Genomic DNA, 14695 nt, shown 5'->3' on the forward strand with positions numbered 1-14695 from the left:
AGAAGCGCTATGCCTCCAGCCCCTACTCTGATGAGATCGTGGTCCAGGTGGCACCAGCCCAGCAGCAGGAGGAGCCTGAGATGCTGTGGGTGACAGGCCCAGTCCTGGCAGTCATCCTCATCATCCTCATTGTCATCGCCATCCTCCTGTTCAAGAGGTGAGTGCTGTGCTCAGGACTCCAGGGGATGGCCACCTGTCCCTGGACTCTCAGGCCATCCCTAGGCGTGGTTCATTTGGGCACAGAGAAGCCTGCACCAGCCTGCACCCCAGCTCTGGGCTCGGTGGGAAGCCAGGAGGAGCAGAAGCAGTGTGTGTGCACATGTATGTCTGTTACCCAGATGTGATAAGCTGAGTCTTCACAGAGGGCTGGTTCACATGTATCCATGGGTGTGTCTGTCCATCTGTCTCTGTTTTAGTGGATGTGAGCATTTCCCTCTCTCAGCTTCAAGATACTGCCCTCTCCTGGTCTCCTACCTTCAACACTTCCTCTGCCACCATTCCTAGATGACTCCCTAGCCTGGCTCCTGGTTAGAGCTAGGGAGGTCCAGACCGAGCTGCAGGCTCACATGCCCATGGACATTTACTTAGCAGACATTTATTGAGTGCCTGCTGTGATAGCAGCATCCACTGCTGTCCTAGACTCAGTGTCTGGGACCTTCCCCAAAACCCTCCTCCCATCCCCCTAGTTACCAACCAAAGCTGGTGTCACCTTTAATCTTCCTCTTCCCTCTCGCTCCACTGTCTCCTGTGAGTCCTATCCTGGATATCACTGGGTCTGCTCCTCTTCCCTGTCCCGGTGGGCTCTCCACAAGATAATGTATGTGTAGGCGGTTGGGGACCTGGCACACAGCATGCCTCAGTCCTCCTTGTCAGAGTGTCCCCTTCCTATCCATCCCCCTTGCAGCCTGAAAGGTATTACCAAGGATTTAACTTCATCATCTCAATTTAAAATTTTTTAGTGGCTCCCAAGATAAAGCCCCACCTCTGTAACCTGACAGTTAAACACCTGGCCAGTTTGGCCCCTGTACTCCCAACATCGTCACACTGAGCTAATGCATTTCCCTGCCGGCTTGGGCTATGCCCTCTCTACTCTGCAGCTTTCCCACTCCCTGTCCACCTGGCAACTTCCTTCTTATCCCTTCAAGCCTCTCTTCCAGGCTCTCGCTTGGTTCCCACACTGTCCCTCATCTGCCCTAGTGATGCTTCATTGGGTACATCACTGAGCCTGCATTTCCAGCACCCGGGACAAGGCTGAGCCCACAAGACACCTCAGTGAACGCTTGTCAATGAACATATGTTGGTCCGTGTGTCTGAACATGTCTCCATGTATGAGTTCCTACTCTCTGCCCCATCTCTCCCCTGCCCCTAACCCCTGATCTCTGACTCCTAACCTGGACCCAGTGCCTCCTTCCTGAAGAGTTGGCTCCCTCCTCCCAGGGTGAATAGGACAGGCTGTCCTGGTCCAAGGCATGGAGACATGTGAGTGGGGACCTGAGGAGTGTCCCCCATACCCACTCATGCTCCTTCCCACTCCCATCTGGGTCTTGGCAGTCCCCCCCCACCCCGTGAATGCCATGTGGGTGCCATAGGTCCCATAGTGCCCCCCCACGTCATGAGAGGGCCTGAGTGCTTGGCGGAAACAGTGACCATTCCTTTCTTCTGTCCTTGCCTGTCTCTCGGGACCTAGTAAACAAGAAAGGTAGGAGTCATTCCTTCTCTCTTCACACGCCTCCCCTTTCACTTCTTATCCCTGTGTACATTTTGGGCCCAGCAGGGAGGGGCAGTGCTTTGAGCGGAAGCCTCCTGGCTTGTGGCTATCTAGTCAGCTCAGCAGGCTCTGGGCAGGCTCTATCACCCTCTCCATTTGTACCTTGCACAGAGCATGCCCTTCAGGGCGCAGAAGTAGTGCTGTCTTCTGGTGCTTCCCCTGCTTGCACAGACTGGCTCTTGGCTCACCAGAGCCTTCCACCGGACTCCTTGTTCTCTGAGTTACCTAAGTGCTGTGGGAGATAGAGTCTTGCATATACGCCAAGAGCACTGCCTACAGGGCAGTGGGAAGTGTGTACTGCTACACACTCATGCACACTCACAGAAGTTCTTTTTCTCCAAACATACCTGTGTCCACCGAGCAGAAGCAACCCTGGATACTTGTCAGCAGCTAGACCTCATAGTCTGTGTCTGATCCTGTCCTTGTAGTCAGGGGAGCTGAGGCCAGCAAGGGAGAACTCTGCCTGGCTAGGGTGATGCCTTCCCTATCCCGCTGCTACTGAGGGCCAGACAGCTGGGGCCCAGCGCTCTGTGATGTTTGCGTATCTTATGTGTCGTTTGCATGTTTATTCCTGGTGGCTCCTGCTGTCTCAGCTGTGGCAGCCTTGGGGACAGCAGCCACTGCCTAGCAGTAGTGATCTGCCTTCTATCAGAAGGAGCCACCAGCCTTTGCAACCCCTTCTCCCTTGCTGTACCTCCCTCTGTCCACTCTCTCCTCTTGCTGTCTCCCCACCCCCACCCTATGTTTTCCATGTTAACGCTGCTCTGCCGCTGGCTCCCTCGCACTCAGAGACCCCAGGAGGGGGCAGGATGGAGGGGAGGGGACAGAACCATAAACATGGGCTCCGTGGCAGCCAGCCACACCATGTCCTTTGCCTGGACTTCGGGTTCTCATCATCTGCCCTTCTGCCTCCTCAGGAAAAGGACACACTCCCCATCATCCAAGGATGAGCAGTCAATTGGGCTGAAGGACTCTCTGCTGGCCCACTCCTCCGACCCTGTGGAGATGCGGAGGCTCAACTACCAGACCCCAGGTAAGGCAGCTCCCCCAGCCTGTCTGCCCAGCCCAGGCCTGCAGGTTCCTGGGGTCTCTACAGAGGGACCCTGGCCTTGTGCCCTTTTTCCTGTTCCTCCTTTTTGCCCTTCTTCCTGTATCATCCACTTGGTTGAAGTGACTGAGGAACCCCTATTTCCAACAGCTAGACAGGTGCCCCAGGGCCCAGGAGCCTCTCAGGGGAAGAAGCCCAGCTGCTTAGGCTTTGCCTCATCTTTGGTCTAGGCCTCTTCCAAATACGGGCTAAGGATCCTTATGAAACCCACATCCTAGCCACAGGGTGGCCAATACCTATACTCTGGCCCCTCCACATGAAAAAGGGATGTGTTGATAGGAAATGCCCTATCAGACACTTGTGGCAGGGTGATGTACCCACATCCGATCCTTCCTGGAGGCTGGCCCCAGCTTCACCGTGAGAGTTCAGAGACTCTGCACAGGGCGTGGTGCCTGCCCTTCCTTCCCCAGCCACTCTCATGTGACTCCCTGGCTATTCCTTCTACCAGAAGTGTCACTCCTTCCCCATGCTCCATCAGACATAGCTCAGACCTCTCCCCTGGGTGACATATCTTGGACTTCCCAGGCCCCCTAAAAGGCTTGGGGAGGTGGGGGTGGTCTCTCCTCAGCTCCCAGAAACTCTCTGCTTCTTCCATTATGACATCTCTCACCCTGGGCTACGATTGCCTTAATGACAATCTGAACTCTGTGGAACCAGGAACTGTGTCTTAGTCATCTGTGTCATCCCTGGTGTTGTACACACAATGGGTTCTTATTGAATGCCCGTGAAACAAATACACAGACAGCTGAATGAATGAGTGAACTAACACACACACACACACAGGGTTTGTGTATATATAAGCTAATTATTATTGCATATTAAATTACCCCAAAACTTAATGGCTTAGAACAACGATAATTATGTATTATCTTTCACAGTTTTTGTGAGTCAGAAATTCAGACAGGAGCACAGCAGGCACAGTTGTCTCTATTCTAGAATACCTAGGTCCTCAGCTGGAAAACTCAGTCTAGGCCAGGAGAGGATGAGAAGTGGGTGAGGCCTGTGCCAGGGAACATGTTGCCGGAGTTCTCGGCCTGTTTCCTCGGGCGTAAGATGAAAGTGATTAGAGCAGGGTCATGAGAGAGGGTGTGGGGAGGGTTGCTGAGCAGCCTGAGGGCCCAGGGGACAGACCCTGAATCCCTGTGGCTGCAAGGGCCAGAAGGCAATGGTGGGGATGGAAGAGGAAAAGGAGGCATGAAGGAGGAGGAGGGGTCTGCAATGGTGTTAAAGGCCAAGTGCAGCGGGGCGGGGGCTGCAAGGACTGTAGCCCAGGTCAGGCAGTGGGAAGGAGCACGGTGACATCCCCAAAAATGTGGACATCAGGGAACTGAGGCTGCTGCCGGGGACAGGCGCCCCTGTGGACACGGGCAGTGTCAGGGAGACCAAGGACACAGAAGGGCACAGGTAATGGGTAGGAGCCGTGGGGACAGCAGCAGTCACCACAGCCTAGGGTTTCCTTTGTGTTAGTTCAGTAAACACTCGTTTTTTTGTTTTTTTTTTTTTCTCTTATCGTTTAATTTTCATTCTGAATATTCTTCAATCCCACAGAAAAGCTTTAAGAGTAACCAGTCACCATCTCCCTGTTCTTGTGTGGGCTGACCCTTCATTTCTTGCCATACGTGCCACATCTCTGTGTAAAAGCACACTTCCCTTTTGCCAAACCATCTGAAAATAGCCAAGGTTAAGTTTTGATACCAGAGAGACTAAGGGTTGGTTTGGACCTAGAATGTAATCATAAAAAGAGTTCTACACCCTCCACCACCACCACCACCAAGGCCACCCAGGCCCCTGGGAGCTGGGAGAGCTCAGCTCTGGGTGGGAGATCTGTCTGTGTTTCCTGGGAGGCCCCTCCTTGCCCCCGGTCCTCCTCCTCCTGCGCACGCCCCTCCCCAGAAGCCCTCTCAGCCTCCAGCCTCCTCCCTTCACATTATCCCTCCAGAGGCTGATTCTTTTGAGGCTTTTCTTCTCTTACCCCGATATATTTTTTTGTTTTTTTCTCTGGGTTCACCAGTGTCCCCAGATTTGAATACTCTCAAGTTAGTTTTCAAGTTCCCATGTTTGGAGGGCCTCCTCTGGCTTTTATTGTGTTTCCTGCCTCTATAGCACTGCTCTCTGACCTGTTGCTCCATTCTTGGTTATTTCTATATATAAACTTTCTTTTTTTAACCTTGCTCCTCCTGCTGTCCTGGAGTCTTCTTCCTTCTCCTTACCTACGCCCTGGCTCTACCTTTGTCTCTCACTCCAGTTTGTCCCTTTTTACTTTTTTACCCATATTTTGTGTCTGTCTCTCCAGCTCTCTTGCCTCAGGCCTTAATCTGACATCTTTCTGGGGGCCTCTCTTGTCTCCTTGTCTCCACCTCTCCCTCCTCATCTCCGCTTCTCTCTTCGTGTTTTCCACGTCACTCTGCCTCGTCTCCATACTTCGCGATCACTCCATCCACATGCTCAGTGCTGGGACGACGATGTCACCAAGTCTCCCATGGTGACTGGCGCCAGTGAGGGGCAGGAGGGCTGTCCACAGGCAGGGCTCTGGAGCAGGGGTGCAGGCTAAAGAAGCCCACAGCCCCATCCTGTCAGCTGCCCCTAACCTGGGCTCCAGCCCCAGCCTGGAAGGGGAGGAAGCCTCTCATCCCTCTTGAGAACCCGCCAGGTGGGGCCCTGGTGCCCCCACTCAGCACTGTGTCCCATGGACATGCTCACACATGCTCACGGCACACACACTCCCTCTCTGTCCTCTCCCCACTTCCAGCCGCTGTGTGCTCCACCATCCCTGTCGCCGCATGTGCCGCTGTCTCCATGCCACCAGTGCCGAGTGCTCCATGGTCACACGTGTTCACATGTGCACATACATGCATTGGGGCTGTCCGCCACCTCGCTCAGGCCTCATGCTAACTCTACCTGTGTGTGCCCCTACTCCCCCAGGTATGCGAGACCACCCACCCATCCCCATCACAGACCTAGCGGACAACATTGAGCGCCTCAAAGCCAACGACGGCCTCAAGTTCTCCCAGGAGTATGAGGTGAGGTATCCTCACTCCCTGCCATGTGCCTGGCCCAGGCTTGGCCCCATGCCAGCTCCTGTCTTGCCTTAGGTCTCAGCTCTGAGTGAGGGGCTCCAGACTTGCCCAGAGCACAGAGTGGAGGAGTGAGCAATGGCAGGTAGAGAACTCAGCCACTCGGGTACTGGGTCTGGCCGAGGCCCTTCAGCACCCCAGGTCTGGATACTCAGACACGTACTCAGATGTTCCCAGAGAGAGGCAAAAGCTCACGCACTCATGCATACACACATAGATCAGTAACAATGGTTGGCTTTTACCAAGAGCTTGCTGTAAGCTAGCACTGCCTTAATATGCATCACTGCATTCAGTCTTCCCCACAACCCTGTGAAATGGGTATTGTTATTATCCCATCTTACAGATGAGCAAGTTGAGGCTCAGAGAGGGGAAGTGATTTGCCCAGGATCAAACAGCTAATAACTAGGGGATCCAGGATTCATACCTGGGCCTGCCTGACAGCCAGTGCCTGCACTTGTGTGTGCTCATGTCTTCTCAGAGCTGCACAGATCACAGAGATAGAAAATCAGGGACTCAGCTCAGGCTGCACAAACCCTCCTGCTCAAGGCATGCTTCTATCACTCTGGCCTTGACTCCTACCTGCTGAGGGCTCAGAATTTAGAGCACTGCTCCCTCAGCCTGGGGTCTGAGGACTTCCAGGCCACCTAGCTAGGAGGTGCTTTGCTATCAAAGGAGGTAATAAGGAGAGCCCCGCCTCCTCTAAGGAGCACAGAGGAAGCTGTTGTAGCTCAGCTCTGCGGTTTCCAGTTTCCCTTCCTCCTGGCACAGGATTCACCCTCAGTCAGTGAGGGATGGACAGGTGATGGAGGGGCTGGCTCAGTCTGGGAGTTTGCTCCTCTCTGGTCAGATGTCCACCCTTGGTATCATAGACACCACGATTCCCCTTCCACGGGCTGTGGGCCAGGTTTCCACAGAGGAAGTTGAGCGTGACAGGCAGATAGGTGAACATGGCTTCTACGAGAAAAGCATGCTGCCCCCACCTGTGGAGCACCCAGGGCCCTGCTTTCCATAGGGTCTTGCTGCGGGGGTTACAAATCCAGTGAGTTGGGCTCCCTGCCTTCATTTCTTCAGCTGGCCAGGATGGCCTTCCAGGGTCTTCAGCCCATACACATTTGGTTCCATGTCCCACACCTGCCCTTCTGATGAGGCTCTGTACCTCCCTGTCCACGCTCCCAGTGTTCCCACTTCCACCTTCTGCCCGCTTCTTGACTCCAGTCTAAGTTTTCCTTACAAGATCCTCCAGCCAGAAGTCATCCCTGGCTACCCTGGCCTCCTATAGACTTCCCCTCTGCTAGAATCCCATAGTTCTGTTACCTCTAACGGTCAGTCAGTTGTCCATCATGCATTGTCAAGCACCTCCTGTGTGCCATCTCTGCTAGGGATATGGAGACAAATGCCCTCGAGGAGCTCAGTCAGTGGAGAGATGAGTACAGACAGATAATCAACATGGGATAGGACATTATGCCATAGTATTGAATGCGACAGACGTGTGCAGAGAAGGTAGGCTGACAGCACCCAGGCAGGCTGAGGGGTGGGGTTGGGGTGTGCTGTGGGGGACTCACGGAAGCAGTACACACTGTCCTGTGGAGAGTAATGGCTGGTGCCAAAACATGGAGGACATTGCGTGCTATGCTGAGATCGTATCCATCTGTAAAGAGAGGATAATAATAGAACCTGCTTCATAGGATTAGATGAGCGAATACATGCAGAGTGCTTAGAACAGTGCCAAACACACAGCAAATTCTAAGATTGAGCTATTACTATTGTCTGAGGTGAGGCAATGAGGAACCATGGCAGGCATTAAGCAGGAAATTGATCATCAGATCTAGATTGTATGAGGATTATTCTGGCTGCAGGATGGAGGGGGACAAAGCGGAGAGGCAGGGAGATGCCAAGTCTGGGTTGGGGTGGCCTGGCAGAGGCCAGTGGTAGCAAGTTTGAGAGAGTTAAGGGGCAGGGGGGAGCACCAGGACATGGTGACCGACGGGACAGGCACAGAGGAGTTTCAAGGACAGCTCGCAGGTTCTGGCCAAGGCTTTTAGGTAAACGGATGATGGTGCCCTTCACTGAGATTGAGTCCCAAGCAGCAGAGCCAGGTTTGGAGGGGAAGCAAATGGAGTCAGCTTGGCAAGGGCAGAGTTTAAAGGACCTATGGGATCTCCAGGGGGCGATGTCCAGGAGGCTATGCTGCTGGATGTTTAGACTGGGGCTCAGGAGAGACTCTGGGCTGCAAGCTGGGTTACGGGCAGCTCCAGCGCCATGGGTATAGTAAGATCCTGCGAGTAAATGAGGTCACTCACAGAAGGTTGTGGAGTTTGAAGAGGGCCCAGGAATGAACCCTGGAGGAGTGCTGTGTCCTGTTTATAGAAACGGCAGGTGGAAAGAGAGGAGATACGATAAACAGCCATGAAGATAGATGAAGACCCACCCGGACAAGGTGGTACAGTGGGTGTCCAGGGCCCTCAGCAGTGGTGGGTACTGCACAGCTGGCTGCCATTGCTTCCTCTTGTCCTGCACTCATTTCATTAGTTGGGTGCAGGGCCCAAAGGGACTTTCCCTTGCCCCTGTGCCACCCCCGAGTATTCTACCAGGCAAGGGGATTTGGTACCATGGTCAGAGAAGGCTTTGGTCCCATCGCCTTCCTGACAGATGACATGGCAGTCCCTGAGCTCCATGGCTGGGGAAGCTGGCAATCACCCTTTACCGGCGCACAGTGGGCTAGAGAGGCTGGCTGTGGCCAAGGAACTGGATGTTGGCATCACCTAGAAGGGGGCAGTAGGGAGACCTCAGCTCTTACCACAGTCTACCTGCCTCCTCTGTTGCCTGCAGTCCATTGACCCTGGACAGCAGTTCACATGGGAGAATTCAAACCTGGAGGTGAACAAGCCCAAGAACCGCTATGCAAATGTCATTGCCTACGACCACTCTCGTGTCATCCTTACCTCCATCGATGGTAAGCCAAAGACGGGGCCCCCTTCTATCCCCTGCTCTCCTCCTTGCTGGCTAGGGTGACAGTTCATCCTGCAGAAGAAGCCCACGAGTCCTGGGGTGCACTGAAGTGTGGAGGGTGGGGCTGGGGGCCCTGGGATAATGCTCTCCCACGTCCCTTCCTGTCCATAGGTGTCCCAGGCAGCGACTATATCAATGCCAACTACATCGATGGCTACCGCAAGCAGAATGCCTACATTGCCACACAGGGCCCGCTGCCTGAGACCATGGGCGATTTCTGGCGGATGGTGTGGGAACAGCGCACAGCCACTGTGGTCATGATGACGCGGCTGGAGGAGAAGTCCCGGGTGAGACTGCGCAGGGTCCTGCCAGGAGGCGGGGTGGGAAAACGCCACCAGGCGACTTCGGGCGCCTTCTTCTGTCCCTGTGGGAAGAAGTTCCTCAAGGGACGCCCCAAGCGCTATTGTCTTTCTGAGGTGTTGTGGTCCCCAGACACTAGTAGATTCCTAGGATGTTAATATGTTGCACCAGATGCTGCATTTTCTGAGAATGTTAATATGTTCCCCAGTTGCTGGCATGTTCCCGCGACGTTCACATGTTCCCCAGATGCTGGAATGTTCCTGGGGCATTAACACATCTCTTAAGTTAATTAGTGGAAAGAGCGGCTGTTATTTGCTTTTGCAATGCAAAGCATTGAGTGGAACATAAAATTTACAAGAGTTTGAAAATGGCACAGAAACATTATGGGTAAATTTGGCAGAAAATGCGCCTGGTGTGATTTGATCATGAATAAATATGGTTCAGCATGGGCCTCATTCCCCCAGCTAGGTCAGCAGTGGCAACCGCATGAGAACCTGATGTGATGGGGTGACACAGTGGGTCTGAGAGTTTAAGGTTGGAGGGCCTTGTCGGCAGGTAGTCTAGGTATTCCACCCTGCTTCGGCCCCGGGGACCCTACCCCTCTGAGCCTTTGGACACTTCCAAACACTCTTGTACCCTGCCCTGCTTGTCCTTCTGCAGGTGAAGTGTGATCAGTACTGGCCAGCTCGTGGCACTGAGACCTACGGCCTCATTCAGGTGACTTTGCTAGACACAGTGGAGCTGGCCACATACACTGTGCGCACCTTCGCACTCCACAAGGTATGGCCCTGCCCTGGTGCTTGTCCCCCCGACCCTTCCCAGGCCCTATAAGGACATTAATCTGAGCATGGTGTGCTGGAGTTGGGCAAGTGGGTACTTGGGGTCTGGGGTTCAGAGGTGTGTGAGTACGCTGTGATGGCCAGTACTAGGTTACTCTGCCCTGAGTCTATAGCAGGCAAACTTTCCTAGTCTCACCGTCTCTCCCCACCCTTCTCCCCAGAGTGGCTCCAGTGAGAAGCGGGAGCTGCGTCAGTTCCAGTTCATGGCCTGGCCAGACCACGGAGTTCCTGAGTACCCAACCCCTATCCTGGCCTTCCTGCGGCGGGTCAAGGCCTGCAACCCGCTCGATGCAGGGCCTATGGTGGTGCACTGCAGGTGAGAGGGTACAGTGCCACCCAAGGGGCGGGATGAGAGATGGGTGGACCTCTGCCCCAACCCGAGCCCATGTCCTGCAGCGCGGGCGTGGGCCGCACGGGCTGCTTCATCGTGATCGACGCCATGCTGGAGCGCATGAAGCACGAAAAGACGGTTGACATCTACGGCCACGTGACGTGCATGCGGTCGCAACGCAACTACATGGTGCAGACAGAAGATCAGTACGTGTTCATCCACGAGGCACTGCTGGAGGCCGCCACATGCGGACACACAGAGGTGCCTGCCCGCAACCTCTACGCCCACATCCAGAAGCTGGGCCAAGTGCCTCCTGGGGAGAGTGTGACCGCCATGGAGCTCGAGTTCAAGGTGGGCCGGGGGTGGGCCTGGACTGGGTCATGGGAATGAGTCCCCCTAGGAAGCCAGGCCTGACCAGCCTCTCTCTCTCACTAGTTGCTGGCCAGTTCCAAGGCCCACACATCCCGCTTCATCAGCGCCAACCTGCCCTGCAACAAATTCAAGAACCGCCTGGTGAACATCATGCCCTATGAGTTGACCCGTGTGTGTCTGCAGCCCATCCGGGGTGTGGAGGGCTCCGACTACATCAATGCCAGCTTCTTGGATGGCTATAGGTCAGCATGCTCTGTCTGCCTGTGACCATGCCCTCCGGGTACCTACACCTGGCTGGCTGGTGCTGTAACAGAGTAGGACCAGCCCAGAAGACCAGAGTGGGCTTCCTGGAGGAGGGGCAATCTGAGCGGGGCTCCAAGGGAGGACTGGGCAGTCTGGGGAGACTCTGGAAGCACAGCATCTCCAGCATGTCCAGTCTTATGTCCACCCCAGACAGCAGAAGGCCTACATAGCCACGCAGGGGCCTCTGGCAGAGAGCACCGAGGACTTCTGGCGCATGCTGTGGGAGCACAACTCCACCATCATCGTCATGCTGACCAGGCTCCGGGAGATGGGCAGGGTGAGCCCACCCCCGAGGGCCCTTCTCACACCGGGGAGCATATCAGCCACCCCCTCACTCTTCTTTCCTTTCATACCCAGCCACTCATCAGCATAGCCCCTGACTCCCATTATCACCACCTAAGGAGTTCTGCCCCATCATCCTCTGAAACCTGGAACTCCCCTCCCACATTCCTCCCCACCTGATCATGGGGTCTGGTTCCTCTATCCACAGGAGAAGTGCCACCAGTACTGGCCAGCAGAGCGCTCTGCTCGCTACCAGTACTTTGTTGTTGACCCAATGGCTGAGTACAACATGCCACAGTATATCCTCCGTGAGTTCAAGGTCACAGATGCCAGGGTGAGTGTGGACAGGGGAGCATGTGTATTTACGTGAAAGCATGCCTGTAATTGCCTAAGCTTGTGTGGGGCGGGGGCTGCCTGCCTGGTGCCCTAGCTCCAATTCCAGGAATCTGAGGCTCCTGTGAGAAGGAGGGGGCGGGGCACATCTCCCGGAGCCTGGTCAGCATGACAATGATGGTGGAGTTGTGCTTCCACAGCATGCTTACCTGTGTCATTATCCTACCTTCCTGGCCTGGTGGGACTACAGCCCAAGACACTAACCCCATTTCCTGCCTACCTCTCCCAGGATGGGCAGTCGAGGACAATCCGGCAGTTCCAGTTCACAGATTGGCCGGAGCAGGGAGTACCCAAGACGGGGGAGGGCTTCATTGACTTCATCGGGCAGGTGCACAAGACCAAGGAGCAGTTCGGGCAGGATGGACCCATCACAGTGCACTGCAGGTGGGGCTAGTCCCTGGGGGGGGCTGGGCCAGGGCGGGGGTCCTGCGGGCTTGGTGGACAGGACCCCTGACCCAATGCTGTCCCTGAGCAGTGCTGGCGTGGGCCGCACCGGAGTGTTCATCACTCTGAGCATCGTCCTGGAGCGGATGCGTTATGAGGGCGTGGTGGACATGTTTCAGACTGTAAAGACCCTGCGCACACAGCGCCCAGCCATGGTGCAGACAGAGGTACACGGGCCACCGGGTCGGCACACAGGCACATGCCACCAGCACTGGCCATTGCCTGCTCTGCCAGGGATGCTGGGGCAGGAGGAAGGGAATGCGCTCATCATTTGGCCCCTGCACTGAGCACCAGTAGCATCCCTGGCTCCAGCTAGGGATGGACATAGCAGTCCTTATGGGGTGCGCAGAGGGGGACAGCAGATGGTTGTGGGCAGTGGGGAAAGGAGATAGATGAACCTTCAGAGGTTCTTCCAGGCTCTCTGGACACTGCCTGGGGCCGGTGTCTGGGTCCAGCACCTGCTCCTGGCCAGCAAAGAGTGAGTGCCCTTGCCAGTGTGTTGGGGAACCCACTGGCACTGCCTACACTGAACAGCCCCCCTGTCCCGGCAGGACCAGTACCAGCTGTGCTACCGTGCAGCCCTGGAGTACCTTGGCAGCTTTGACCACTATGCAACGTAACTACCGCCCCCCTCTCCTCCACTGCCCCCGCCTGGGGGCTTTGGAGGGGACCCAGCTCCTCTGAGCCATACCGACCATCGTCCAGCCCTCCTGCACGGATGCCGTTGCTGGCAGAGCACAGCCCACTGGGATCACAGCGTTTCAGGAACATTGCCACACCAAACAGAGAGCCCAGAACCCCCCTGGGCGAGTGGGTGGGCGCCACAGCCACTGTCCACCAGGCCCATCCAGAGCCCGCTCCAAGTTCTCTGTTCTGCTGCCGCGTTTCTCATGCTTCTTTTCATGGGGTGGGGATGGGACAAAACCTCCTTTTTATACATTAAGTCGGGTAGACTGAGGGAGTCTAGGCTCTTCCCTCTGATTTTTCCTTTTGCAAATTGTTAACTGCAAAATGGGCTGCTGTGGGGGATGGGGTGTGGTTTTCTTTTTTGAGTTCACTTGAATCTTTTTTTGTATGACTTTCACCTCGGAAGGACAAACGCCTTCCTCGTGTGTGTGGAGCGAGGGCTGCCAGCCTAAGCAGGAGCCTCACTAATCTACTGCTCTTCCAGCCTTTCAGACAATATCCTGTTTCAGCCAAATGCAGGGAACAATTTTTTTTAACTTTTGTTTTATTTTTCCTTAAGAGCCTTATTTTAGGCCCCACAGACAGTGGTGGGCGGGGAAGAGATAGGAAACACTCAGCCTCAGTTGTCTGTTCCAGTGTGTGTTTAACATTCACAGCCCCGAACCACAGACGCATCTGGGGTTGCCTGGCAAGGCGTTCCTCATCACCATAGTGTTTGCGAATGTTAAAAAAAGCAAACAAAAAAACAAAAACAAAAACAGGCAAACAAAAAAAATCCAAAAAAAGGAAGAAAGAAAGAAAAAGTCACATCCTGGCTTCTACTTCAAACCCCCTAGAGGGGAGGTGGCTCTGTGTGCCTGGGCCTCCCCGGGAAGCCACCAGGCTGACCTCTGGGCCCACAGAGCCTTGCTTTTGTCCCCAGCATTGCAGTGTGGTATGGTGTTGGTAGGCTGTGGGTCTGGCCGTGTGGCCAAGGCAGTTGGCACAGGACAGGGTGTGTGACACACCCTGCGCACCTCAGGGCCAAGCAGGGGCGAGGCTGGCCCTTCAGGTCCAGGCCAGTGGGCCTGGTAGCACATGTCTGTCCTTAGAGAAGGGGCCAGATGATTTCCTCCCTGGTTTGCAGCTGTTTTCAAAGCCCATGAAAATTGCCCTTTTCTACTTCTTCGAGATGCCCTCATAAACCAATGTGGCAAGACTACTGGATTTCTCTTAATGGTACTATGATCAATCTTTATAATCTTGGCTTGCTGAGGGGCAGGGAGAGGGCCTCTTCTCTGGGCAGCACTATCTAGGTAGGTAAGTGGGGGCGGGGAAGGGTGCATAGCTGTTTTAGCTGAGGGACGTGAAGCAGACGTCTCCAGATCTAGCTAGGCTCGGTCGAGATCAACAATCCAGGGTTGGTAATGTTGGATGAGACATTCATTTTTACCTTGTGGATGCTAGTGCTGTAGAGTTCACTGTTGTACACAGTCTGTTTTCTATTTGTTAAGAAAACTACAGCATCATTGCATAATTCTTGATGGTAATAAATTTGAATAATCAGATTTCTTACAAACTGGGCCTCTGTCTCAGCTCTTTCTGGAATCAGAGTCTAGACCCTATAAGTTAATACCTAGGGGTAAGTTCTGGATATTTCCCATTCCTAAAGAGACAGGCTGTCCAGAGTATTTGTGACAAGACCAGCTCTCGTGGCATGGTGCCCACTCTCAGAGAGGAGCAGTTACAAACCCTGAAGACTGAGCCACTGGCACCTGTAAAGAGCACCACACATTGGACCCAGAT

General features: G+C 54.6%; 1 protein-coding gene across 3 annotated transcripts in view; it reads left to right on the top strand.

Moving 5' to 3' along the window:
* Positions 1–14468, top strand: part of PTPRF (protein tyrosine phosphatase receptor type F) — an 82588-nt gene extending 68120 nt beyond the window's left edge. For all 3 annotated transcript variants that reach the window (XM_039883594.1, XM_039883600.1, XM_039883609.1), the window contains 14 exons: positions 3–157; positions 2686–2801; positions 5799–5896; positions 8780–8903; positions 9071–9246; positions 9920–10039; positions 10260–10414; positions 10495–10780; positions 10865–11043; positions 11255–11381; positions 11595–11720; positions 12009–12163; positions 12255–12390; positions 12775–14468. In XM_039883594.1, coding sequence (XP_039739528.1) covers positions 3–157; positions 2686–2801; positions 5799–5896; positions 8780–8903; positions 9071–9246; positions 9920–10039; positions 10260–10414; positions 10495–10780; positions 10865–11043; positions 11255–11381; positions 11595–11720; positions 12009–12163; positions 12255–12390; positions 12775–12843 — 2022 coding nt within the window. In that variant the 3' untranslated portion in view covers positions 12844–14468. The remainder of the gene's footprint in view (positions 1–2; positions 158–2685; positions 2802–5798; positions 5897–8779; positions 8904–9070; positions 9247–9919; positions 10040–10259; positions 10415–10494; positions 10781–10864; positions 11044–11254; positions 11382–11594; positions 11721–12008; positions 12164–12254; positions 12391–12774) is intronic.
* The last annotated feature ends 227 nt before the right edge of the window (positions 14469–14695 follow it).

The sequence above is a fragment of the Pteropus medius genome, unplaced genomic scaffold, assembly GCF_902729225.1.
Source record: "Pteropus medius unplaced genomic scaffold, Ma_sr-lr_union100, whole genome shotgun sequence".
NCBI lineage: Eukaryota > Metazoa > Chordata > Mammalia > Chiroptera > Pteropodidae > Pteropus > Pteropus medius.